Source organism: Vipera berus (assembly GCF_964194415.1).
Source record: "Vipera berus genome assembly, chromosome: 2".
In the NCBI taxonomy this organism is placed as follows: Eukaryota; Metazoa; Chordata; class Lepidosauria; order Squamata; family Viperidae; genus Vipera; species Vipera berus.
Genome location: NC_138203.1, coordinates 1,244,698 through 1,266,224, shown reverse-complemented (window position 1 = coordinate 1,266,224; position 21,527 = coordinate 1,244,698). Strand labels below are relative to the sequence as shown.

The 21,527-nt window shown below is 49.0% G+C and overlaps 1 protein-coding gene across 3 annotated transcripts in view; it reads left to right on the top strand.

The window, feature by feature from the left end:
- The window catches only part of CTIF (cap binding complex dependent translation initiation factor), a 168,125-nt gene that overhangs the window by 17,388 nt on the left and 129,210 nt on the right, over positions 1-21,527 (top strand). For all 3 annotated transcript variants that reach the window (XR_014025288.1, XR_014025289.1, XM_081319269.1), the window contains exons 2-3: positions 13,170-13,382; positions 21,296-21,382. Coding sequence is in view for 1 of the 3 variants with exons in the window: in XM_081319269.1 (XP_081175395.1) it covers positions 13,203-13,382; positions 21,296-21,382 (267 nt within the window). In the remaining 2 variants the exon portion in view is untranslated. The remainder of the gene's footprint in view (positions 1-13,169; positions 13,383-21,295; positions 21,383-21,527) is intronic.

Here is a 21,527-nt window from a genome sequence, read left to right as displayed (position 1 = left end):
AGGTTTTTAGATCGCGTCGGAAGGAGCGAAGGTCGGGGGCCATCCGGAGCTCAACCGGCAAGCGGTTCCACAGGTCTGGCGCGCCCACAGAGAAGGCCCTGCCCCTGGGGGCCACCAGTCGACATTCTCTGATCGGAGGCACCCTGAGGAGGCCCTCTCTGTGGGAGCGCACTGGACGGAGGGAGGTTGACGCTGGCAGCAGGTGCTTCCGTAGGTAATCCGGACCCATGCCATGTAGGGCTTTATAGGTCATCACCAGCACCTTGAATCTCACCCGGAGGGCAACTGGAAGCCAATGCAGCTCGCGGAGCAGAGGTGTAATATGGGAGTATCGGGAGACCCCCAACACAACTCGCGCGGCTGCATTCTGCACCAGTTGAAGCCTCCGAGTGGTCCTCAAGGGCAGCCCCATGTAGAGAGATGGGGATAGATGGGGAACTCATGAAATTTGCAGATGACACCAAGCTGGCAGGAATAGCCAATACTCCAGAAGATAGGCTTAAGATACAGAAGGATCTGGACAGACTCGAACACTGGGCACTGTCTAACAAAATGAAATTCAATGGTGAAAAAAGTAAGGTTCTACATTTAGGCAGGAAAAATCAAATGCACAGGTATAGTATAGGTGGTACCTTGCTCAATAGTAGTAACTGTGCAATCACTTCAATATGAGCCAGCAGTGTGCTGCAGCTGCCAAAAAAGCCAACACAGTTCTAGGCTGCATCAACAGAGGGATAGAATCAAGATCAAGTGAAGTACTAATACCACTTTACAATGCCTTGGTAAGGCCACAGCTGGAATACTGCATCCAGTTTTGGTCACCACGATGTAAAAAAGATGTCGAGACTCTAGAAAGAGTGCAGAGAAGAGCAACAAAGATGATCAGTGTCTAGTTTAACAAAGAGAAGGACGAGGGGTGACATAATAGCAGTGCTCCAATATCTCAAGGGCTGCCCCAAAGAAGAGGGAGTCAAGCTATTCTCCAAAGCACCTGAAGGCAGGACAAGAAGCAACAGATGGAAACTAACCAAGGAGAGAAGTAACCTGGAACTAAGGAGAAACTTCCTGACAGTTAGAACAATTAACCAGTGGAACAACCTGCCTCCAGAAGCGGTGAATGCTCCAACATTGGAGGTTTTTAAGAAGAGACTAGACATCCACTTGTCTGAAATGGCACAGGGTCTCCTGCCTGAGCAGGGGCCTGGACTAGAAGACCTCCAAGGTCCCTTCCAACTCATTCTATTCTATTCTATTCCTATTCCTATTCCTATTCCTATTCCTACTCTGTTCTGTTCTGTTCTATCTGGCTGAGGAACACTGAGGAACAGGAGAAGATAGACAATCTCGGGATTTCTCTGATGTTTGCTAAAGAAATATTTCCTCCTGAAACCAAGCTGAACCCTCCACTTCAGCCAAGTGGAATCTGGAATTAATTTAACCTCCAGAGCTAGGCCTGGAGAAGAACAAAGCCTCCAGAGGATCTCGGCTGGTGCAGGTGCTCTTACAAGCTCTGGAGGCCACGTCTTCCTTTGAAGAGTTTCCCCAACTTTGGAACAAATGTGTGACTGAGGTCAGAAAGAGCTGGGACCCCAAAAGAGAAGACCTCAGACCAGTAAGGACCACTCTCTTCCTGGCATTTCTCATTTCTGTACTGGAAGATCTAGTCTCCAGAATGAAAGAAAATCCCCCCTCCCCCCCCTACAGACCTTGTTTTCTGGCCTGTAGTTCAGAGTAGGCAGAAGACGATAAATCAGTTTGCCATGCAATGTGTGTGTCAAGGCTTCTGAAGGCCGGTGGACGATAAATGGAGTTTAAATGGTGCTTCAAATTCTCATCTGAGCAAATAGGACAAGGACTTGCACCACCAGCCACCATGTCCTTGTTCAATTTACTCAGAGGAGAATTTGGCAATGACTTATAATGCCTTGGTAAGGCCACACTCGGAATACAGCATCCAGTTTCAGTCACCACGATGAAAAAAAGAGGTTGAGACTCTGGAAAGAGTGCAGAGAAGAGCAACAAAGATGATCAGGGGGCTGGAGGGTAAAACATATCAAGAACGGTTCCTGGAATTGGGGGTGTCTAGTTTAATGAAGAAAAGGGTGAGGGGTGACATGATAGTAGTCTTCCAATATCTCAGGGGCTGCCCCAAAGAAGAGGCAGTCAAGCTGTTCTCCAAAGCGCCTGAAAGCAGGACAAGAAGCAACGGATGGAAACTAGTCAAGGAGAGAATCAACCTAGAACTAAGGAGAAACTTCCTGACAGTTAGAACAATTAACCAGTGGAACCGCCTGCCTCCAGAAGCAGTGAATGCTCCAACACTGGAAGTTTTTAAGAAGAGACTGGACAGCCATTTATCCGAAATGGTATAGGGTTTCCTGCCTGAGCAGGGGGTTGGACTAGAAGACCTCCAAGGTCCCTTCCAGGTCTATTCTAAATTATTCTAAAATCACCTAGCAGCTGGCCTTTGCCACCCCCTGCATTGCAACCTACCAGTGATCAGTTAAAACACATTCCAGAACAGTAGAGTCGGAGCAAAACAAGGGGCCACCCTCAAGTGCAAAAGTGTGCATATGTGATGATATGTTGACCAGAAAGCCAAAAATAGCCGGAGTCAGCCACGCCAGGCATCCGACTGATCTCCTGCCATTTCAGGCTGCATTTTTAAACAAGGCCGTTTGGGTATCAGGTGTAAAAATTAATCCCCCCCCCCCCGCCACCCTTGCTTCTCTGCGTGCTTTGGATTTTTCGCTTGCCAAGTCTTTAATTTTCCTCATGCGAGGAGAAAAGAGTGAGTAGGAACGAGATGAACTGGAGGGCTGCCTATTTTACAGCAGCTTTTAGGATTTCAGCATACATTACACATCCCGACCCATCTGGGAGCAGATCAGCAAACCCGTTGTTATTTTTGCTCACTTTTGAGCTTTGCCCAGGACTTACTACCAGTGCCAAGAGCAGACGGCGTTACAACAGGCGAGCTGGGATTAGTAGTGTAACTGGAGAGGTCTTTCTCGGTTCGTGGACCGGAGAGAAAGGGAGGGGGAAGCATTTTACGTGTGCGTGCACACAAACGGCAGCCTGGGCACGCGTGGCACAAATGGGGCAGTGCTAGTGCCCGTGTGACACTCGCTTGCACCGCCCCATTTTTGCTGCGTGGTGCCCTGTTCTCACTGCGCGGCACCCCGTTCTCACCACACCGCGCCCTGTTTGTGTAGCGGCAGTGGTGCTAGCTCAGCTGGGAGTGAGTCCATGCGCACGTGTGCGCACTAGCCAGCCTATTCCGTGCCCCGGTGGCCAGTCGGTCACGGCCCAGTAGTGGGCCGGGGAACACAGATTGGGGACCCCTGGTGTAACTGAGTTTACGTGGGGAAAAGACTGGGAAGAGTGGAAATTTTGTGAAAGTAGGCCTGTGCGTGCAGTTTTACAATTAATCCTCATAGGTGGTGGCGACTTCAAGACCCATACTGTCTGGGGATTCTGGGTGTCGCAGTCCCAACCCATCGGCAGGAGGCAAGAGCAGGGCAGGCCAAGCTGAGGACCAGAGGCAACAAGAGGCTGTGTGGTCACCCTTTGTAAAAGACGTCATTGTGTTGCATCTTCTCTCCAAAGTGAGTCCGCCTGAATATCATGTTGGTTAAGCAGAAAGATAGAGAAATTAAGTTCTTGACAAAAGATATTCACGTGACCCGGGATGCTGCGACCGTCATAAATATGAGTCAGTTGCCAAGCGTCTGAATTTTGATCACATGACCACAGGGGAGGCTGCAACCGGTCACGAGTCCCTTTTTTTCCACTGTCGTTATAACTGAACGGTCATTAAACGGATGGTTATAAGTAGAGGATTACCTGTATCTGACTAGGTAGGGAAACATCTGTGCCTTGTTTTTGTTTTTCCCCCCTTCATTTAGAAATGAGAAGGCCGCACTCTCCATCTGGAGTTGGCCGTCTGGGTGAAAGACCTTTGCACAAGTGGGATTCTATTCATTTGTTAAATTTGTATGCTGCTCACCTCACCGACACGGCAATTCTGCTCTCAGCGTTTTGTTGAGATTCACAGGAATATGGCTGACCTGCTTAGCACAAACAGTTAGCTTGAGCACGGGAAGGCTGCGATGGTCGTAAGTGCGAAAACTGGTCATAAGTCATTTTTTCCTGTGCTTTTGTAGCTTCAAATGGTCCCTGAAAGGATGGCTGTAAATTGAGCACTAACAGAGTTGGAAGGGACCTTGGAGGTCTTCTAGTCTATTCATCTCTATTCTATCGTTTTGTTATTCTATTCTATTCTATTCTATTCTATTCTATTCTATTCTATTCTATTCTATTCTATTCTATTCTATTCTATTCTATTCTATTCTATTCTATTCTATTCCATTCCATTCCATTCCATTCCATTCCATTCCATTCCATTCCATTCCATTCCATTCCATATATTCTATTCTATTCTATTCTATTCTATTCTATTCTATTCTATTCTATTCTATTCTATTCTATTCTATTCTATTCTATTCTATTCTATTCTATTCTATTCTATTCTATTCTATTCTATTCTATTCCATTCCATTCCATTCCATTCCATATATTCTATTCTATTCTATTCTATTCTATTCTATTCTATTCTATTCTATTCTATTCTATTCTATTCTATTCTATTCTATTCTATTCTATTCTATTCTATTCTATTCTATTCTATTCTATTCTATTCTATTCTATTCTATTCCATTCCATTCCATTCCATTCCATTCCATATTTTCTATTCTATTCTATATTTTCTATTCTATTCTATTCTATTCTATTCTATTCTATTCTATTCTATTCTATTCTATTCCATTCCATTCCATTCTATTCTATTCTATTCTATTCTATTCTATTCCATTCCATTCCATTCCATTCCATTCCATTCCATTCCATTCCATATTTTCTATTCTATTCTATTCTATTCTATTCTATTCTATTCTATTCTATTCTATTCTATTCTATTCTATTCTATTCTATTCTATTCTATTCTATTCTATTCTTTTCTATTCTATTCTATTCTATTCTATTCTATTCTATTCTATTCTATTCTATTCTATTCTATTCTATTCTATTCTATTCTATTCTATTCTATTCTATTCTTTCTGAATTCCATTCTATTCTTTTCTTATTCTACTCTTTATTCGGTTCTATTTATTCTTTCTCTATTCTATTTCTATTCTATTCTTTTCTTTATTCGGTTCTTTATTCTTTTCTACTCTTTCTCTATTCTATTCTTTTGCTTTTCTATTCTATTCCATTTCTGTTCCATTTCTATTCTATTCCGTTCCATTCCATTCCATATTTTCTATTCTATTCTATTCTGTTCTGTTCTGTTCTGTTCCGTTCTGTTCCATTCCATATCTTCTCTTCTCTTCTCTTCTCTTCTCTTCTCTTCTCTTCTCTTCTCTTCTCTTCTCTTCTCTTCTCTTCTCTTCTCTTCTCATCTCTTCTCTTCTCTACTCTACTCTACTCTTCTCTTCTCTTCTCTTCTCTTCTCTTCTCTTCTCTTCTCTTCTCTTCTCTTCTCTTCTCTTCTCTTCCCTTCCATTCCATTCCATTCCATTCCATTCCATTCCATTCCATTCCATTCCATTCCATTCCATTCCACTATTCTGTTCTGTTCCGTTCCGGTTCTGTGTGCCTCGGCACTCTAAGCCTCCATCTCCCTAGAGTAGAGTTGAGTAATTATGGCCCCTTCATGACTGGTGGACTTCAACTCCCAGAATTCCTGAGCCAGCATGGGGAACTATGGCCCCTTCACGACTCGTGGACTACAACTCCCAGAATTCCTCAGCCAGCATGGGCCATAGTTCCCCACCACTGTCCTAGAGGGTAAGAACAGACACACCCGTGGCCAGCCCCCAGTTCCCTTTTCTCCTTTAATTAAAAGCCATGAAATAGGAATCTGGCAGGACATAAATCGAGCTCTCCGTTTAGGATGAGAGCACCTCAAGGCATGCCCTAAGCTCTGAAAGGCCTACTTGGACAGTGAAGCTGGCTCCAGCTCTGCCTTTGTTCTGGAGGCCTGGCCAGTAATTAGCTAAGAAAAGCAAGGAAGGGCCCCAAAAGATCAACAGGTAGAAGAGTCAATAATGCCTTGGTAAAGCCACACTTGGAATATTGCCTAGGCCTGGTTTTCGTCACCACGATGTAAAAAAGATGTTGAGACTCTGGAAAGGGTGCAGAGAAGAGCAACAAAGATGATCAGGGACTGGAGACTAAAACATGTAAGGAATGGTTGCAGAAAGACCAGGGGTGACATTATAGCCGTCTTCGTATCTCAGGGGCTGCCCCAAAGAAGAGGCAGTCAAGCTATTCTCCAAAGCGCCTGAAGTCTGGACAAGAAGCAACGGATGGAAACTCATCAAGGAGAGAAGCAACCTGGAACTAAGGAGAAACTTCCTGAAATGGTATAGGGTTTCCTGCCTGAGCAGGGGGTTGGACTAGATGACCTCCAAGATCCCTTGTAACATTATATTGTTGTTGTTGTTGTTGTTGTTGTTATTAAGGATCAGCCTTCTGGTTGAGTCACCGATAGTTCTGAAATCAAGGGAAATGATCCATTCACAGAACCTTGCTGAGTCATTCCTGGCTATCAAGGTTTCGGTGTCGGCAGATTTAGGGACTGTAAATACTGTGCAAGCAAAAAAGAACTCACAAACTTCTCAAGGTCTTCTACTCAGCAAAAGCAATCCTTATTTATAGCAAAGCAGCAGCTAAAATGTTCCTCTAATGACTTTAGCTATGTGGAAAAATATTTCCCAATTAACCTTTAATCCCCTGAAAACAGATATTTAAGAGGAAATGCTGACAGATTCTTAAAGTACAACATCACCAGCAGGTGGTCATCCTAGTTATTTTAAAGGCACCTCAACTTTCACCTACTCTATTTGTTCCTCAAAACTAGATTGGAATGGAATAGAATTAATAGAATAGAATTAGAATAGAATAGAATAGAATAGAATAGAATAGAATAGAATAGAATAGAATAGAATAGAATAGAATGTTCTGTACCAGCCTGCTACCGGCCCTGCAGAAAAAGCAGGGACAACCCCTTTTACAAGAAGGCAAGAGGCTGGAATTACGCCTGCCAAATTTATTGCTACAAAAACAAATAGAACAAGACACAAACCAAGAAACAGGAACTATCCAAGCGGTTGCCTTCAGCAAACCAGCCCTCCCCACACATTCCCCTTATATAGAGTTCAGGGCGTGGCTTCTCTCTGCCTCCTTCCGAGGTGCCCCATTGCCTTCCTCTGTTTACTCCTGACTGACTGCCTCCTGTGTCGGGCGTCCTTGAACAGGGCCAGCTGTGGGTCATCTTCATCCACGCTGTCAGGCTCACACAGCTGGGTCGCCGTCGTGAACAGGTGGGAGGGGCCTGGCTGAGGGCTCTCATCAGCAAGCTCTTCAACACCCGCCTCCTCCTCCTCTGAGTCATCTGACCCAACTGCCGAACCCACAGGCTGACCCTGAATCACAACATAGAATAGAATAGAATAGAAGCTGGAAGGGACCTTGGAGGTCTTCTAGTCCAGCCCCCTGCTCAAGCAGGAGAACCTGTACCATCTCAGACGATTGTCTAGTTTCTTCTTAAAAACCTCCAGGGATGGAGCGCCTACAATTTCTGGTGGCAAGCTGTTCCACTGGTTGATTGTTCCTCACTGTCAGGAAGTTTCTCCTTAATTCCAGATTGCGTCTCTCTTTGGTCAGTTTCCATCCGTTGTTTCTCGTCCTGCCCTCTGGTGCTTTGGAGAATAGCTTGACCCCCTCCTCTTCTTTGTGGCAGCCCCTCAGATACTGGACAACTACTTTGCAGGCGTGATGGGGCAGCCAGAGGGAGACTTTGGGAAAAGGGGCTTTCAGTTAAAACACAGCCGTTTCTCAAAATGGAAGAGGTTAAGGCACAATAATTTGCAAACCTTGTTTTGTGAAGTGAAAGAAAGAAGTCACCTACAACCATTCATTTCGTGACTGTTTGAAGTTGCAACAGCACGGAAAAAGTTGACCTATTACCGTGTTTCACACTTAATACCACTGCAGCATCCCCACGGGCAACTCACCCCAGGTTCAGACACTTGGCAACTGGTTCATAGTTATGACCGTCGCAGTGTGTGTCACGTGATCCCCTTTTGCGACCTGCTGACACGCAAAGGCAATGGGGAAGCCAGTTTCACTTAACAACCGTGTTACTAACTTAATAACTGCAGTGATTCACCTAACCCACTGCGGCAAGAAATTCATAAAAGGGTAAAAACCCACTTAACAACTGTCTCGCTTAACAACAGAAATTTTGGTCTCAACTGTTGTCCTAAGTCAAGGACTGCATACTGTAATACCCACGGCTGTTTTGTCAACTGTGATTTTTTTTAAGCCACGATTCTTAGGTCAGCCTAAACTATTGTTTCTCAACCCTCAGGAATTTAAGACCTAGGGACGTCAACTCCCAGAATGCTGTTTTAATCGATGCATACCAGCTGGGGAACTCTGGGAGTTGAAGTCGACGTGTCTTGAAAGTGCCTGAGATCGAGAAACTCTGGTCTAGAGGAATTGTCGGCAGCCCTTCGTGTTTGTGAAGTTAAAAGAGCCTTGGTGGAGCAGTGGGCTAATGCCTCCTTAAGTAAGACCAGCTGCCTGCAATCAGTGCAGGTTCGCATCCCACCAGGCTCAAGGTTGACTCAGCCTTCCATCCTTCCCAGGTAGGTAAAATGAGGACCCAGATTGTTGGGGGCAATTAAGCTGACTTTGTAATAATGCCGCTTGGGGTGTGTGTGTGTGAAAGCCCTAATAAGCAGGCATATGCATAGAATGAAGGCTACTGCTAAGCTTGTAAGCCGCCCTGAGTCTTCGGAGAAGGGCGGGATATAAATGGAATTTTTTTTTAAAAAAAGAGCTCATCATGTTGTTCTGCAACAATTCTGACTTTGGACCATCCTTAAAAAAATGGATTCCAAAAAACAAACTCTTCTGAAATGCCTATCCCAGACCTTTTCTTTTCTTTTCTTTTCTTTTCTTTTCTTTTCTTTTTTCTTTTCTCTTTCCTTTCTCTTTCCTTTCTTTTTCTTTTCTCTTTCCTTTCTCCTTCCTTTCTTTTTCTTTTCTTTTTCTTTCTTCCTTTCTTCCTTTCTTCCTTCCTTCCTTTCTTTCTTTCTTTCTTTCTTTCTTTCTTTCTTCTTTCTTTCTTTCTCCCTCCCTCCCTCCCTCCCTCCCTCCCTCCCTCCCTCCTCCCATTTCTTGGCTGCCTGACAGGCAGGCTGGCTGAGGAATTCTGGTAGTTGAAGTCCACAAGTTATAAAAGGGCCAGTTTGAAGACCCCTGCTATATTGTTGTTGTTTTTTTAAAAAAAGTATTTTATTAGTTTTCTATCATTACAATTCATTTGTGCTTAATGATCCATGTGTTGTCTGGGTTGATTTTTGCCTAGTCACAAAGGCTAAATTCTTTCTATCCCGCTTTTCCCACCACCGACCAAATTAGTTCCATGTTTGAAAGTGTTCTGTATCTCCTCTTCCTTTGATTCTGTCCATTTCTGCACAGTCCCAAGATTTTCTTAATTATCGCTTCCTCCGATGGGGTGGTCTCGTTTTCCTAGCGCTGCGCAAATATAATCCTCACTGCATTTAATGCATGTCATGTTAAATATAATTTTTCCTGCATTTTTAGAGGGCTCGTTAAGGAAAGCAGCTGCGTTGCGCTTGATTAATAATAATAATAGTAATAATAATAATAATAATAATAATAATAATAATAATAATAATAATAATAATAAGAAGAAGAAGAAGAAGAAGTTGGAAGGGACCTTGGAGGTCATCTAGTCCAACCCCCTGCTCAGGCAGGAAACCTTATACCATTTCAGGCAAATGGCTGTCCAGTCTCTTCTTAAAAACCTCCAGTGTTGGAGCATTCACAGCTTCTGGAGGCAGGTAGTTCCACTGGTTAATTGTTCTGACTGTCAGGAAGTTTCTCCTTAGTTCCAGGTTGCTTCTCTCCTTGACTAGTTTCCATCCGTTGCTTCTTCTCCTGCCTTTGGGTGCTTTGGAGAATAGCTTGACTCCCTCTTCTTCGGGGCAGCCCCTGAGATACTGGAACACTGCTATCATGTCCCCCCTGCTCCTTCTCTTCATTAAACTACACATACCCAATTCCAGCAACCGTTCCCTATATGTTTTAGCCTCCAGTCCCCCAATCATCTTTGTTGCTCTTCTCTGTACCCTTTCTAGAGTCTCGACATCTTTTGTAGAGGAGACTCGCTTATTCCTTTGTGGTCCTTATGCACTTCAGTTAATGGTTTGCCATCCCATCATCGCCCCCCCCCACACACACAAACGCACACACCAAGTTCTTTCCTGCTCCCACACGTCATGTCATGCTCAGCATTGTCCGGCTGTCACTTCGTGAAAAGCAGTGAACAATGCTCCTCTGCGGTTTCTCTCCATCGTCCACTGCAAAGGGAGGAACAATGAATTTCATCCCAGCTCACCTTCTGGCAAAAGCCTTTGCCTTTTATTTCTTGGCTGATCAGCCCGGAACCTTACAACGGGGGTCTCCAAGTCCCCAGGTCCGTGGACCAGTACCGGGCCACGCCATGCCAGCAAGCGGTCCGCGCAACCAAGCAAAGCCCCATCCGCGGGATGCAGGCAGCACACAAAACCAGGCCCCCTCCGGCCTGCGGAAAAACCTCTCCCCACGGAAGCAGTGGTCCCTGGTGCCCAAAAGTTGGAGATTCTCTCTGTTGGCCTTTCTCCCCCCTCCCCACCCCTGCCCAACACTTTTAAGAGCAGGCTTCATCAATTTTAAGCCTTTTGTTCCTGCCTCTCCCCCCCCCCCCCTCGCCTTTTGTTTGTCGACCTTGGAAATGCTTTCTTTGCCCCCTGATTGGGCTTCCCTGTGACTGCTCAGAACACGGGATGTTCTCCAGCACACTTGGAATACTGCACCCAGTTTTGGTCACCACGATGTAAAAAAGATGTTGAGATGTCTAGAAAGTCTGCAGAGAAGAGCAACAAAGATGATCAGGGGACTGGAGGCTAAAACATATAAGGAACGGTTGCTGGAATTGGGGATGTCTAGTTTAATAAAGAGAAGGACGAGGGATGACATGATAGCAGCCTTCCAGTATTTCAGGGGCTGCCCCAAAGAAGAGGGAGTCAAGCTAATCTCCAAAGCCCCTGAAGGCAGGACAAGAAGCAACAGAGGGAAACTAATCAAGGAGAGAAGCAACCTGGAACTAAGGAGAAACTTCCTGACAGTCAGAACAATTGACCAGTGGAACTACCTGCCTCCAGAAGCTGTGAATGCTCCAACACTGGAAGTCTTTAAGAAGAGACTGGACAGCCATTTGTCTGAAATGGTGTGGGGTTTCCTGCCTGAGCAGGGGCTTGGACTAGATGACCTCCAAGGTCCCTTCCAACTCTCTTATTTTGTTATTCCCCAGAGGGCTGGCTGAGGAATTCTGGGAGTTGAAGTCCACAAGTCTTAAAGTGGCCAAGTTTGAAGACCCCTGATTTACAAGATTTTTGCTAGAAACTGGCATTTCCTTCCTGTTTCCAGGAAAAAAATGGCCCCCTTAGCAAACAGTGGCTTTGCTTAATGACCGCTGTGTTTGCTTAGCGACTGCCCTATTTGCAACCACTGGCTTTGTGTAACATTGCTGTGTATTCCTTTACGTTTGCTTAATGTCTGCCACAAAAAAAGGTAGCAAAATCAAGTCGTTCCCGTGATGACCTGCTTTACAGTCGTAAGTCAAGGACTGCCTAGATACAGTCACGAAGTGCCAGCTCTAAAGCTGGGACTGCACACTTTCATGCACCCAAACTTTGATAATTGGCATCCACGTATCATCCCAGGAATACATGATGGGTTTTTCTGGCCCTTCTCCAAGCACAATAAACCCCAAATTCTTCATAAATAGGCAAATTCCAGATTTTTAGAATATGTTGTTGTTGTTTTTTGTAGCACGTTGACACCTTTTAAATCTTGGCTGGCTGTCAAGGAGCAGATTTATCGTAATAGCAAAACTGCAAGATTGGAACATGTCGCAGAGCGAGCCAGGCAGCTGAAAAACATGATAGCAAGTTTAATCTTTTATGTAGATGGAGACCAGCCAAACCCCCACAGCCGGAAGAGGGTGCCAGTTGTCTACTAGATCAGAGGCCCCCGACCTTTGGGACACCAGGGACCACCGGTTCCGTGGGGAGAGGTTTTTCCATGGACTGGAGAGTGTGTAGTTTTGTGTTCTGCCTGCATCCCGTGGATGGGGCTTTGCTTGTTTGTGTGGACCGGTACTGGTCCACGGACTGGGGGAACTGGGGATCCCTGTACTAGATGGAATGGGAAGAAAAATTAAACACTAGGTAGGGGTTTAAAGATTGTGTGTTTTTGTGTCTCAGAAAGAGAGAGGGAGGGAAGGAAAATAAGATCAATTAAACATGATACTTTCTCAATATTGTAAACACTTATCCATGTTCCTGGATTTCTTACAAATTTGTCAGGTGCAAAAACCACACGTTAAGTTGCAAAGGATTTGTTACTCAAAACAATGAAGAATCTGATCAACTGGTAGAGCACGGCCACGTGTTTAGTGATCATTCAAAGTTACGACGGCACGGGGGGGAAAAACCGTTGTTCACACCTGTGACCGTTGGAGCATCCCTGAGGCCACGTAATCAGAGCTGGGATGCTTGGCAACCGGTTCCTATTTATGACGGCCACAGGGTCCCCGGGATCACGTGGTCCCCTTTTGCCACCCTCTGACAAGCAAAGTCAATGGGTTAGGTTAGGGTTAGGGTTAGATTCGCTTAACAACTGTGTTCCTAACTTTTAACAAGGGCGGTGATTCACTTAGCAACGGTGGCAAGAAAGGTTGTTAAATGGGGAAAACCCTGCTTAACAACTACCTGCTAAGCTTGTAAGCCGCCCTGAGTCTTCGGAGAAGGGCGGGATATAAATGGAATTAAAATTAAAAAAATTAAAATTAAAAATTAAAAAATTACCTTGCTTAGCAATGGAAATTTTGGACTCAAAAAGTCATAATTTGTATAAATCAAGGACTACCTGTTTGGGTTTTTGCTAAGGGGGAGGACACGGAATGCATGAAATGTTTCAGTCACTAGGTTAATCTTTTTTTCTTTCTTTTTTCCCTCTCCCCAACTTAGGACACGGCAATTCTCCGTTCATCACAGAGGGGGATGGAAAATTCTTCCGTGGCTTCTGCCTCTTCAGAGGCAGGAAGCAACCGGTCGCAGGAAATTGAGGAGCTGGAAAGATTCATTGACAGCTACGTTTTGGAATATCAAGTCCAAGGCTTGTTGACCGAAAAAAACGAAGGGGATGACGAGAACGAGAAAACGCAGTCCAATATCTCGCAGGTGGGTGGAGGACCTGGAGTGGGTCGCTCCCACTGGCTTAAACACACAAAAAGAGGCCTGCAGGAGTGAGAAGGAGGACAATCCCTGCAGGACCAAATAAGAGGTTGGATGGTTTTGAGATAGTTCCAAGCTGTATGTTTTCAAGGGTGTGTACACCATTTTAACAAACAAGCAAGTTTGCAGGATCCAATCTGGGTCGGTCACCGGGACCACAGGTTTTTGCCTTCCGGGTTTTCCGACTCGTGCCGAGGCCCATCCTTCGGGGAACTTCTCTCTAGCAAAGTGTGTGCTGTTCTGTAGGTGGCATTTGTGGTGTCTGTTGTGTGTGGCTTTTTGTCAACTGTCCAGTTGGCGTTTCCAGAAAAAGAAACTCTTGGGACACGGTTTTACCAAGAGAGTAATACTTTACTGAAAATCTGCATTGGCACAGAAGAAGCGAAACCAGCTCTGGTTTTCCCGCTCAAATGCTTGCTTAGTTAAACAATAGACTCCCTCATCCCCGCCCACCGGGTGGGTTCTCATTGTCCAATAGTAATATTTCTTCTTGTAATAGAAACAGTCCGCTTCTCCATCGAGCACCTGCCTTAGTGACCTTGGCATCCGCACAGGTTCTCAAGGACGCCTCGGTTGCCTAGATACCATCCCTCCATTCCATTGTCAAGCTGCGAGCAAGGGAGGAAATGTGAGTGAAAGGGCGAATTAGTCTTGACAGTTTTTAGATGTCGATGGTGTGTGTGTGTGTGTGTGTGTGTGTGTGTGTGTGTGTGTCGATGGCTGGCTTTTGGCTGCCATGCTTCCGTCGGAGCCTGGATCCAACGGAGATTGAGGGGGAGGCGTCGAGGCGTCGTTGGGTTTGGAGGAAGACGGGGAGGACCAGGCCAAGGCAGACCAGGGCCTTTCAGGATTGGGACGGCTCATAGGCAGAGAGGAACAGGGGCAGGATGAGCGTGAGAAATAGTGCTCAAGCGATGAGCAAGGACCGCCCGCTCCTGCTCCTCCAGCATGGAGAGTGGAGAGAAGGCGGGAGCAGCGAGGGGCATTTGTCGGGAACAAATGCTGAATTCACGGAGGGTTGTGTGCCGTTGCCGACTTGGGATGTTTCCTGGACTTCCTGCTTTATTTCCTGCTTTATTTTCCTGGATTAATTGCCTTGTTCCTTTGCTTCCTGCACGCCTTGATTTAGTCCAGGGGTAGGCAACCTTGGCTCTTTGATGACTCGTGGACTTCAACTCCCAGAATTCCTGAGCCAGCTGGAGGTGTGCGTCTCCCTCTCTCTCTCTCTCTGTCTCTGTCTCTGTCTCTCTCTCTCTGTGTGTGTGTGTGTGTGTGTGTGTGTGTGGCCACTTTGCTCCGAGACTTGCCAGAGATGTGGGAGCATTTGGGGAACATTTGGAGCAATAAAGGGGCAATTTGAACTGTCAGCTGATTGTGTTGCCTCTGTGCCGTGCCCCAGGTCATCACACTGGATGTCATTTGCTTGTGCTGCTCAGCCCTCAGGTTAGTTTGGAGGCTGCAAAGACAGTATCAGTCACTGCGAGATGGGCAGCAAATCAATTTAACAATAATAATTAATAGGAACAAACAGTCACCAAGGTGTTGTGACTCAGGGCCAGCCGGTGGGTCCGACAGCCGGGTCCGATGTATCGGAGGACTCAGATGAGGGGGAGGAGGGAGACGAACCGGCTGATGATGGTTTGGAGGCTTTGCAGAGTCCTCAGCCGGGGACCTCTTCTCAGCTGTGTGAGCCCGAGAGTGCGGAGGATGATGACCCACAGCTGGCCCTGTTCAAGGACGCCCGACGCAGGAGGCAGTCGAGCAGGAACAAACAAAGAAAGACTATGGGACTCCTCGGGAGGAGGCACAGGGAGACCACGCCCTGAGCTCTCTATAAAAGGAGTGTTTGGGGAGGGGCTGGTTGCTGAAAGCAACTTTTCCGCTTGAGAAGACAAGCTCTAGTGTTTTTGTTAACTGCGTAATTAAATCTTGGCAGAAGCCTTTTAGCCTTGGACGCTCTCCAGTCTCTTCTTTTTGAATAGGGGTTTGCTAGAAGAGGGCTGGTTCAGAACAGTTTGCTTTCAGCCTCCCACCCCTTATTACTACGATGGAGCAGCTTCTTGCCGAGAATGCCCAGCTCACCCAGCAACTCACTTTGCTGGCAGCTCAGGTGGCACAACTGCAAGCTCAGGTACATGCTGCACCCCCACCCAGGAGGAAATGTCAGATAGCTATGCCGGATAAATTTGCTGGTAATCCAGAACTGTTTACTGCCTTCCTGGGACAATACCAGCTTTTTATCAGCGTGAGGGCGGCTGGTTTCCCCACTGACCGAGATAAGGTGGGATTCGTGTTGAGCCTTCTGTCGGGAGATGCAGCTCGTTGGGGCACGCCTCTGTTGGCACAGCCTAGCCCTTTGTTGGATAACTTTGGGGGGTTTTGTGACCATATGCGCCTCATGTATGAGGACCCAATTAAGGCGCAGACTGCCACCCGACGCCTGAAAGCTTTGAGGCAGGGTCAGCGCCCCCTACAGGCCTACATCAGCGATTTCCGGCTGCTTAGCCAGGATTCCGCCTGGAATGAGGCTGCGCTCGTGGATGCCTTCCAGGATGGCTTGTCGGAGGAGATGTTGGATGAGCTGGCCCGCGTGGACATTCCCTCAGACCTGAATGGGCTGATCCATCTTTGTCTGCGGATCGATGCCCGGCTGCAGCAGCGAAAAAGTCGCCGTGCTACCCCACAGACCCCTGCCGCTCCTGTTGAGCGTGAGCCCCCAGTCCAGAGGGAGGAGCCAATGGAGCTGGGTGCCGCCAGGTCCCGTCTATCGGTGACGGAAATGGACAGACGACGATCGGGGGGGTTGTGTTTTTACTGTGGGGACCCTGGACATTTGGCTGCTTCTTGCCCGAAGAAGCGTCAGCGGGCGTCAGTGACCAAGCCTGCCCCGAGAAAGTCCCCTGCTTTGCTGTCGGGAAACGGCCTGAGCCCGATCTAGACGGTGTGAAAGATCGGGCGACCCACAACGACCACGCCGAGCGACGCCGTTCCGACGGTGCCTGTGAACCTCCACGGCATTTGATTTTGGAGGCACGTCTGATCCTTCCTGGCAAGCCAGAGGGGATTCCGGTCCATGCCTTAATTGACTCTGGGGCTACCACTAACTTTATGGACTCGGCCTTCGTGGCCAAATGGGCTGTTCCCCAGTGTCCAGTGGATCCGCCCATGCTTGTGGAGACCATCGATGGTCGAGTGCTCCTGTCCGGGCCTATTACGGCCGCCACGCAACCCGTGTGTATGGCCATCAGTACCCATGTGGAGGCCATCCAGTTTTACGTCACTTCGGATCTGCACTTCCCCGTGGTCTTGGGACTGGCGTGGCTCCGGGCGCATGATCCACAGATCTATTGGTCTCAGAACTTGGTCACCTTCCCAAGTTTGCAGTGCGTGGACCACACCCGCCATATCTGTGCCGGCCAGGTGGAGGGTTCCCCAGGGGTTTCCTTGCCTCCCGAACTGTCCGACTTTGCTGACGTGTTCAGCGAGTCAGAGGCGGACCAATTACCCCCGCACAGGCCCTACGACTGCTCCATTGACCTAGTCCCTGATGCGCCTCTCCCAGTGGGGCATTTGTACTCCATGTCGGAGCCCGAGTTGGCTGCATTGCGGGACTTCCTGACAAAGAATTTGGCTCGCGGTTTCATCCGGCCCTCGTCTTCGCCAGTGTCTGCGCCCGTGCTTTTCGTCAAAAAGAAGTCGGGCGAGTTACGGCTTTGCTGTGACTACCGGAAACTCAACGCCATCACGGTGCGTAACCGCTACCCGCTGCCCCTCATCCCCGAGCTCTTGGACCGACTCCGGGAGGCTAAGATCTTCACGAAACTGGACCTGCGTGGAGCTTACAACCTCGTCAGGGTTCGGCCGGGTGATGAGTGGAAGACGGCGTTTGGTACTCGCTATGGACATTTCGAGTACACGGTGATGCCGTTTGGCCTGACCAACGCCCCCGCTGTGTTTCAGCATTTTATGAACGATATCTTTCGGGATCTGTTGGACCAGTTTGTCGTGATTTACCTGGACGACATCCTGATTTACTCCCCGTCGCGTGAAGCGCATCGTCAGCACCTCCGTCAGGTCCTGCAGCGCCTCCGGGAACATCGGCTGTTTGCCAAGTTGGAGAAGTGCCAGTTCTACCAGGTGACCATCGATTTCCTGGGTCACCGCATTTCTCCTGAGGGCATCGCCATGGAGCCGAGTAAAGTCGAGTCGTTGCAGAGTTGGCAACCCCCGCGTCGCGTGAAGGACGTTCAGCGACTCCTTGGATTTGCCAACTACTATCGGACATTCATCCCTGGCTTTGCTGCCTTGACAGCCCCCCTCACCCGGCTCCTGCAGAAGAAGACTCGGTTCCAGTGGAACGCCCCCGAACAACAGGCGTTCCAGGCTTTGAAGGACGCCTTCATGAAGGAGCCCATCTTGAAACATCCCGACCCGCAACGGCCATTTGTCGTGGAGGCGGACGCCTCCGACATTGCCATTGGGGCCGTGTTACTCCAGGCAACGACGCCCAGCGGTACCCTTTTCCCTTGCGCGTATCACTCTCGGAAATTGAACCCCTCGGAGCGCAACTATACCATCTGGGAGAAGGAGCTGCTGGCCATCAAGGCGGCGTTCGAGGCTTGGAGGCATCATCTGGAGGGGGCGCGGCATCAGATCGAGGTCCGGACGGACCACAAGAATCTGGAAAGCCTGCAGACCGCTCGGAATTTGAATCAACGCCAGATCCGGTGGTCCCTCTTCTTTGCGAGGTTTGACTTCCGGGTGCGGTACATACCAAGCGGGCACAACCAGAGAGCGGATGCTCTGTCCAGGAAGCCCGAGTACACCCGAGTGGAAGACAAGCTTCCGCCCAGGACAGTGATCCCCGTCGAGTCTTTTGCTGCGGTGCGGGAGCCGGTGGATATACGGGCTCGGATCCGGGAGGCGCAGCAGCAGGAGGCGTGGGTGGCTCAGCGGAAGGAAGAGGTGGGGCCAGATTCGCCTTGGTCGGTCGCAGATGGACTCCTGTATTATCGTGACCGGCTCTATGTTCCAGGAGGGCCACTCAGGGGACTCGTCCTCAGCCAATGTCATGATAACCCGGCTGCGGGGCATTTTGGCCTGTTCAAGACTCTGAACCTGGTCTCCCGTACTTTCTGGTGGCCCCGAGTCCGACACGATGTCCAGTCTTATGTCACCTCCTGCGTCCCATGCAGGCAGGCCAAGTCAGCGACAGGGGCCCCGCCTGGTTTACTGCAGCCTTTGCCAACGCCCAAGAGACCCTGGGGGGCTGTGTCCATGGACTTTCTGACGGATCTACCCCCATCCTCCGGCTTCACGACAGTGTTTGTGGTGGTGGACATGTTGACCAAGATGGCGCACTTCATCCCCTGTCGCGGCTTACCGTCAGCTCGCGCCACTAGTCGCATGTTCATCCAACAGGTGTTCCGGCTGCACGGCCTTCCCGATAGAGTCGTCTCCGATAGGGGGGCCCAGTTTACAGCCCGCTTCTGGCAGGAGTTGATGCGGGCGTTGGACATTAAGGTTTGCCTCTCGTCCGCGCATCATCCTCAGACCGACGGGGGTACCGAGAAGGTCATCGGCATCTTAGAGCAGTATCTGCGCTGCTATGTTAACCTGCAGCAGGACAATTGGGTGGACTATTTGGCCATAGCCGAGTTTGCCTTTAATAACTCGCAGCACACCTCCACGCAGATGACACCGTTCTTGGCCAACGTGGGTTATCACCCCAGGTTTTTCCCCCTTTCTCCCGTGGACTCACCGGAGCCGGCAGCGAACGAATTCATGGCGGAGTTACAGGCGATCCATCGGTTGGTGCGACGGCAGCTGGAGAAGGCCAAGGCCGACTACAAGAGGTTCGCCGATCGGTCGAGAAGGGATACGCCTCCACTATCGGTGGGGGATCGGGTCTGGCTGTCCACCAGGAACCTACCATCCACTCGGCCGGCGAGGAAGCTGGACCACCGTTACCTTGGACCGTTCCCAGTCGAGGCCGTCATCAATCCGGTCGCCTATCGTTTAACTCTGCCACGTTCCCTGCGCGTGCACCCCGTCTTCCATCGGTCCTTGTTGGTCCCCGAACAACCGGCCTGTCCACTTCGCCAAGCGGAACCTCCCCCATCAGGAACTCGTGATGGAGGCAGCACCCCCGAGTACGAGGTCGCCAGCATCAGGGATTCCCGCTGGCTGAAAGGTCGCTTCCAGTACCTGATCGAGTGGAAAGGGTACGGGCCGGAGGACTTCACATGGGAAGACGCGACCGCCGTTCATGCCCCTGCGTTGGTGACCGCGTTTCACGAACAGTTCCCATCCCGACCGCATCCGGATCGGCAGACCCGGGGGAAGGGCCCTGCGGTGCGGGATAGTGTTGTGACTCAGGGCCAGCCGGTGGGTCCGACAGCCGGGTCCGATGTATCGGAGGACTCAGATGAGGGGGAGGAGGGAGACGAACCGGCTGATGATGGTTTGGAGGCTTTGCAGAGTCCTCAGCCGGGGACCTCTTCTCAGCTGTGTGAGCCCGAGAGTGCGGAGGATGATGACCCACAGCTGGCCCTGTTCAAGGACGCCCGACGCAGGAGGCAGTCGAGCAGGAACAAACAAAGAAAGACTATGGGACTCCTCGGGAGGAGGCACAGGGAGACCACGCCCTGAGCTCTCTATAAAAGGAGTGTTTGGGGAGGGGCTGGTTGCTGAAAGCAACTTTTCCGCTTGAGAAGACAAGCTCTAGTGTTTTTGTTAACTGCGTAATTAAATCTTGGCAGAAGCCTTTTAGCCTTGGACGCTCTCCAGTCTCTTCTTTTTGAATAGGGGTTTGCTAGAAGAGGGCTGGTTCAGAACACAAGGTGGGTCTGGGTCAAATCTTCCCAGTCTTTAGGAAGGTGTTTTTAGGAATAAGAGTGAGGAATGGTGCATTTAGCATGTCAGTCTCCAAAAATCAAACTTGATTTTTGGGCCAATTGCCAGGAGACGGAGAGTTCTAGTCCCACCTCAGGCAGGAAAGCTGGATGGGTGAGTTTGGGCCAATCGCCAGGAGACGGAGAGTTCTAGTCCCACCTTAGGCAGGAAAGCCAGATGGGTGAGTTTGGGCCATTCGCCAGGAGACGGAGAGTTCTAGTCCCAGCTTAGGCAGGAAAGCCCGATGGGTGAGTTTGGGCCAATCGCCAGGAGACGGAAAGTTCTAGTCCCACCTTAGGCAGGAAAGCCGGATGGGTGAGTTTGGGCCAATCGCCAGGAGACTGAGAGTTCTAGTCCTGCCTTAGGAATAAAAGATGGCTGGGTGATTTGGGGCCAGTCTCTCTTTCCCTCCCCATCCCCCTCCCTCTCGTCAACCTACCTCATAAGCTTATTGTTGTGGGCAAAATAGAATATGACTCCATTTTGTTAAAGGAAACAGAAACCAGATATATTTTATCTGACTTTAGCCTTGTTTAAAACCCTGGGCTCCCACCCAAGTATGAATGAACTCTGAGCCCACTTGGCTTCTGTCGGTCAGCCACAGTTGGGTAGACTCGCCACCCAGAGATGCCGTGCCGTTTCTTCGGGCTGCCCCATTCCAGGAGCGTCTCGGCCAGGCCCTGCTTAGCTTCCAAGCTCCAGCGAGGTCGGCCAGGTGCAGCCACCTGTTGACACAGGTGTATTCTGTCATCCGAGGGGTGAAAGAAGGGCTGTTTTGTCTCGACCCGGCCAGCAAACGCCGACCCCCTAATTCCCATCCGGGGTCCTTGCTGTCACCCTGGCCTCGTTCGGTTCGTGTTTCAGTCGGAATTTATTCATTGGTTCATTAAATCAAATTTACACAGCTGTGCCTCTCATCTGGGCGACACACAGGAAAATCCTTTCTCTCTCTTCTCTCACTTCAGTGGACAGTTGACTGCAACCAGGACATTGAAAACACCACGTCCGGCTGCAGAGGCAAAGGCTCCTCCGTGCCCCATAATCAAAACCAGGTAAGAAAAACTGGATTTTTCTTTAAGCCAGAAAATCATCCTTTCGCACCAATAGAAGAGAATGTTTGTAGCTGAGGGGTGAACTGTGGGGTCCTTGGTGCGCTCTGAGCTCGGCTGGGGGTCCTTTTGCGGACATTTCATTACC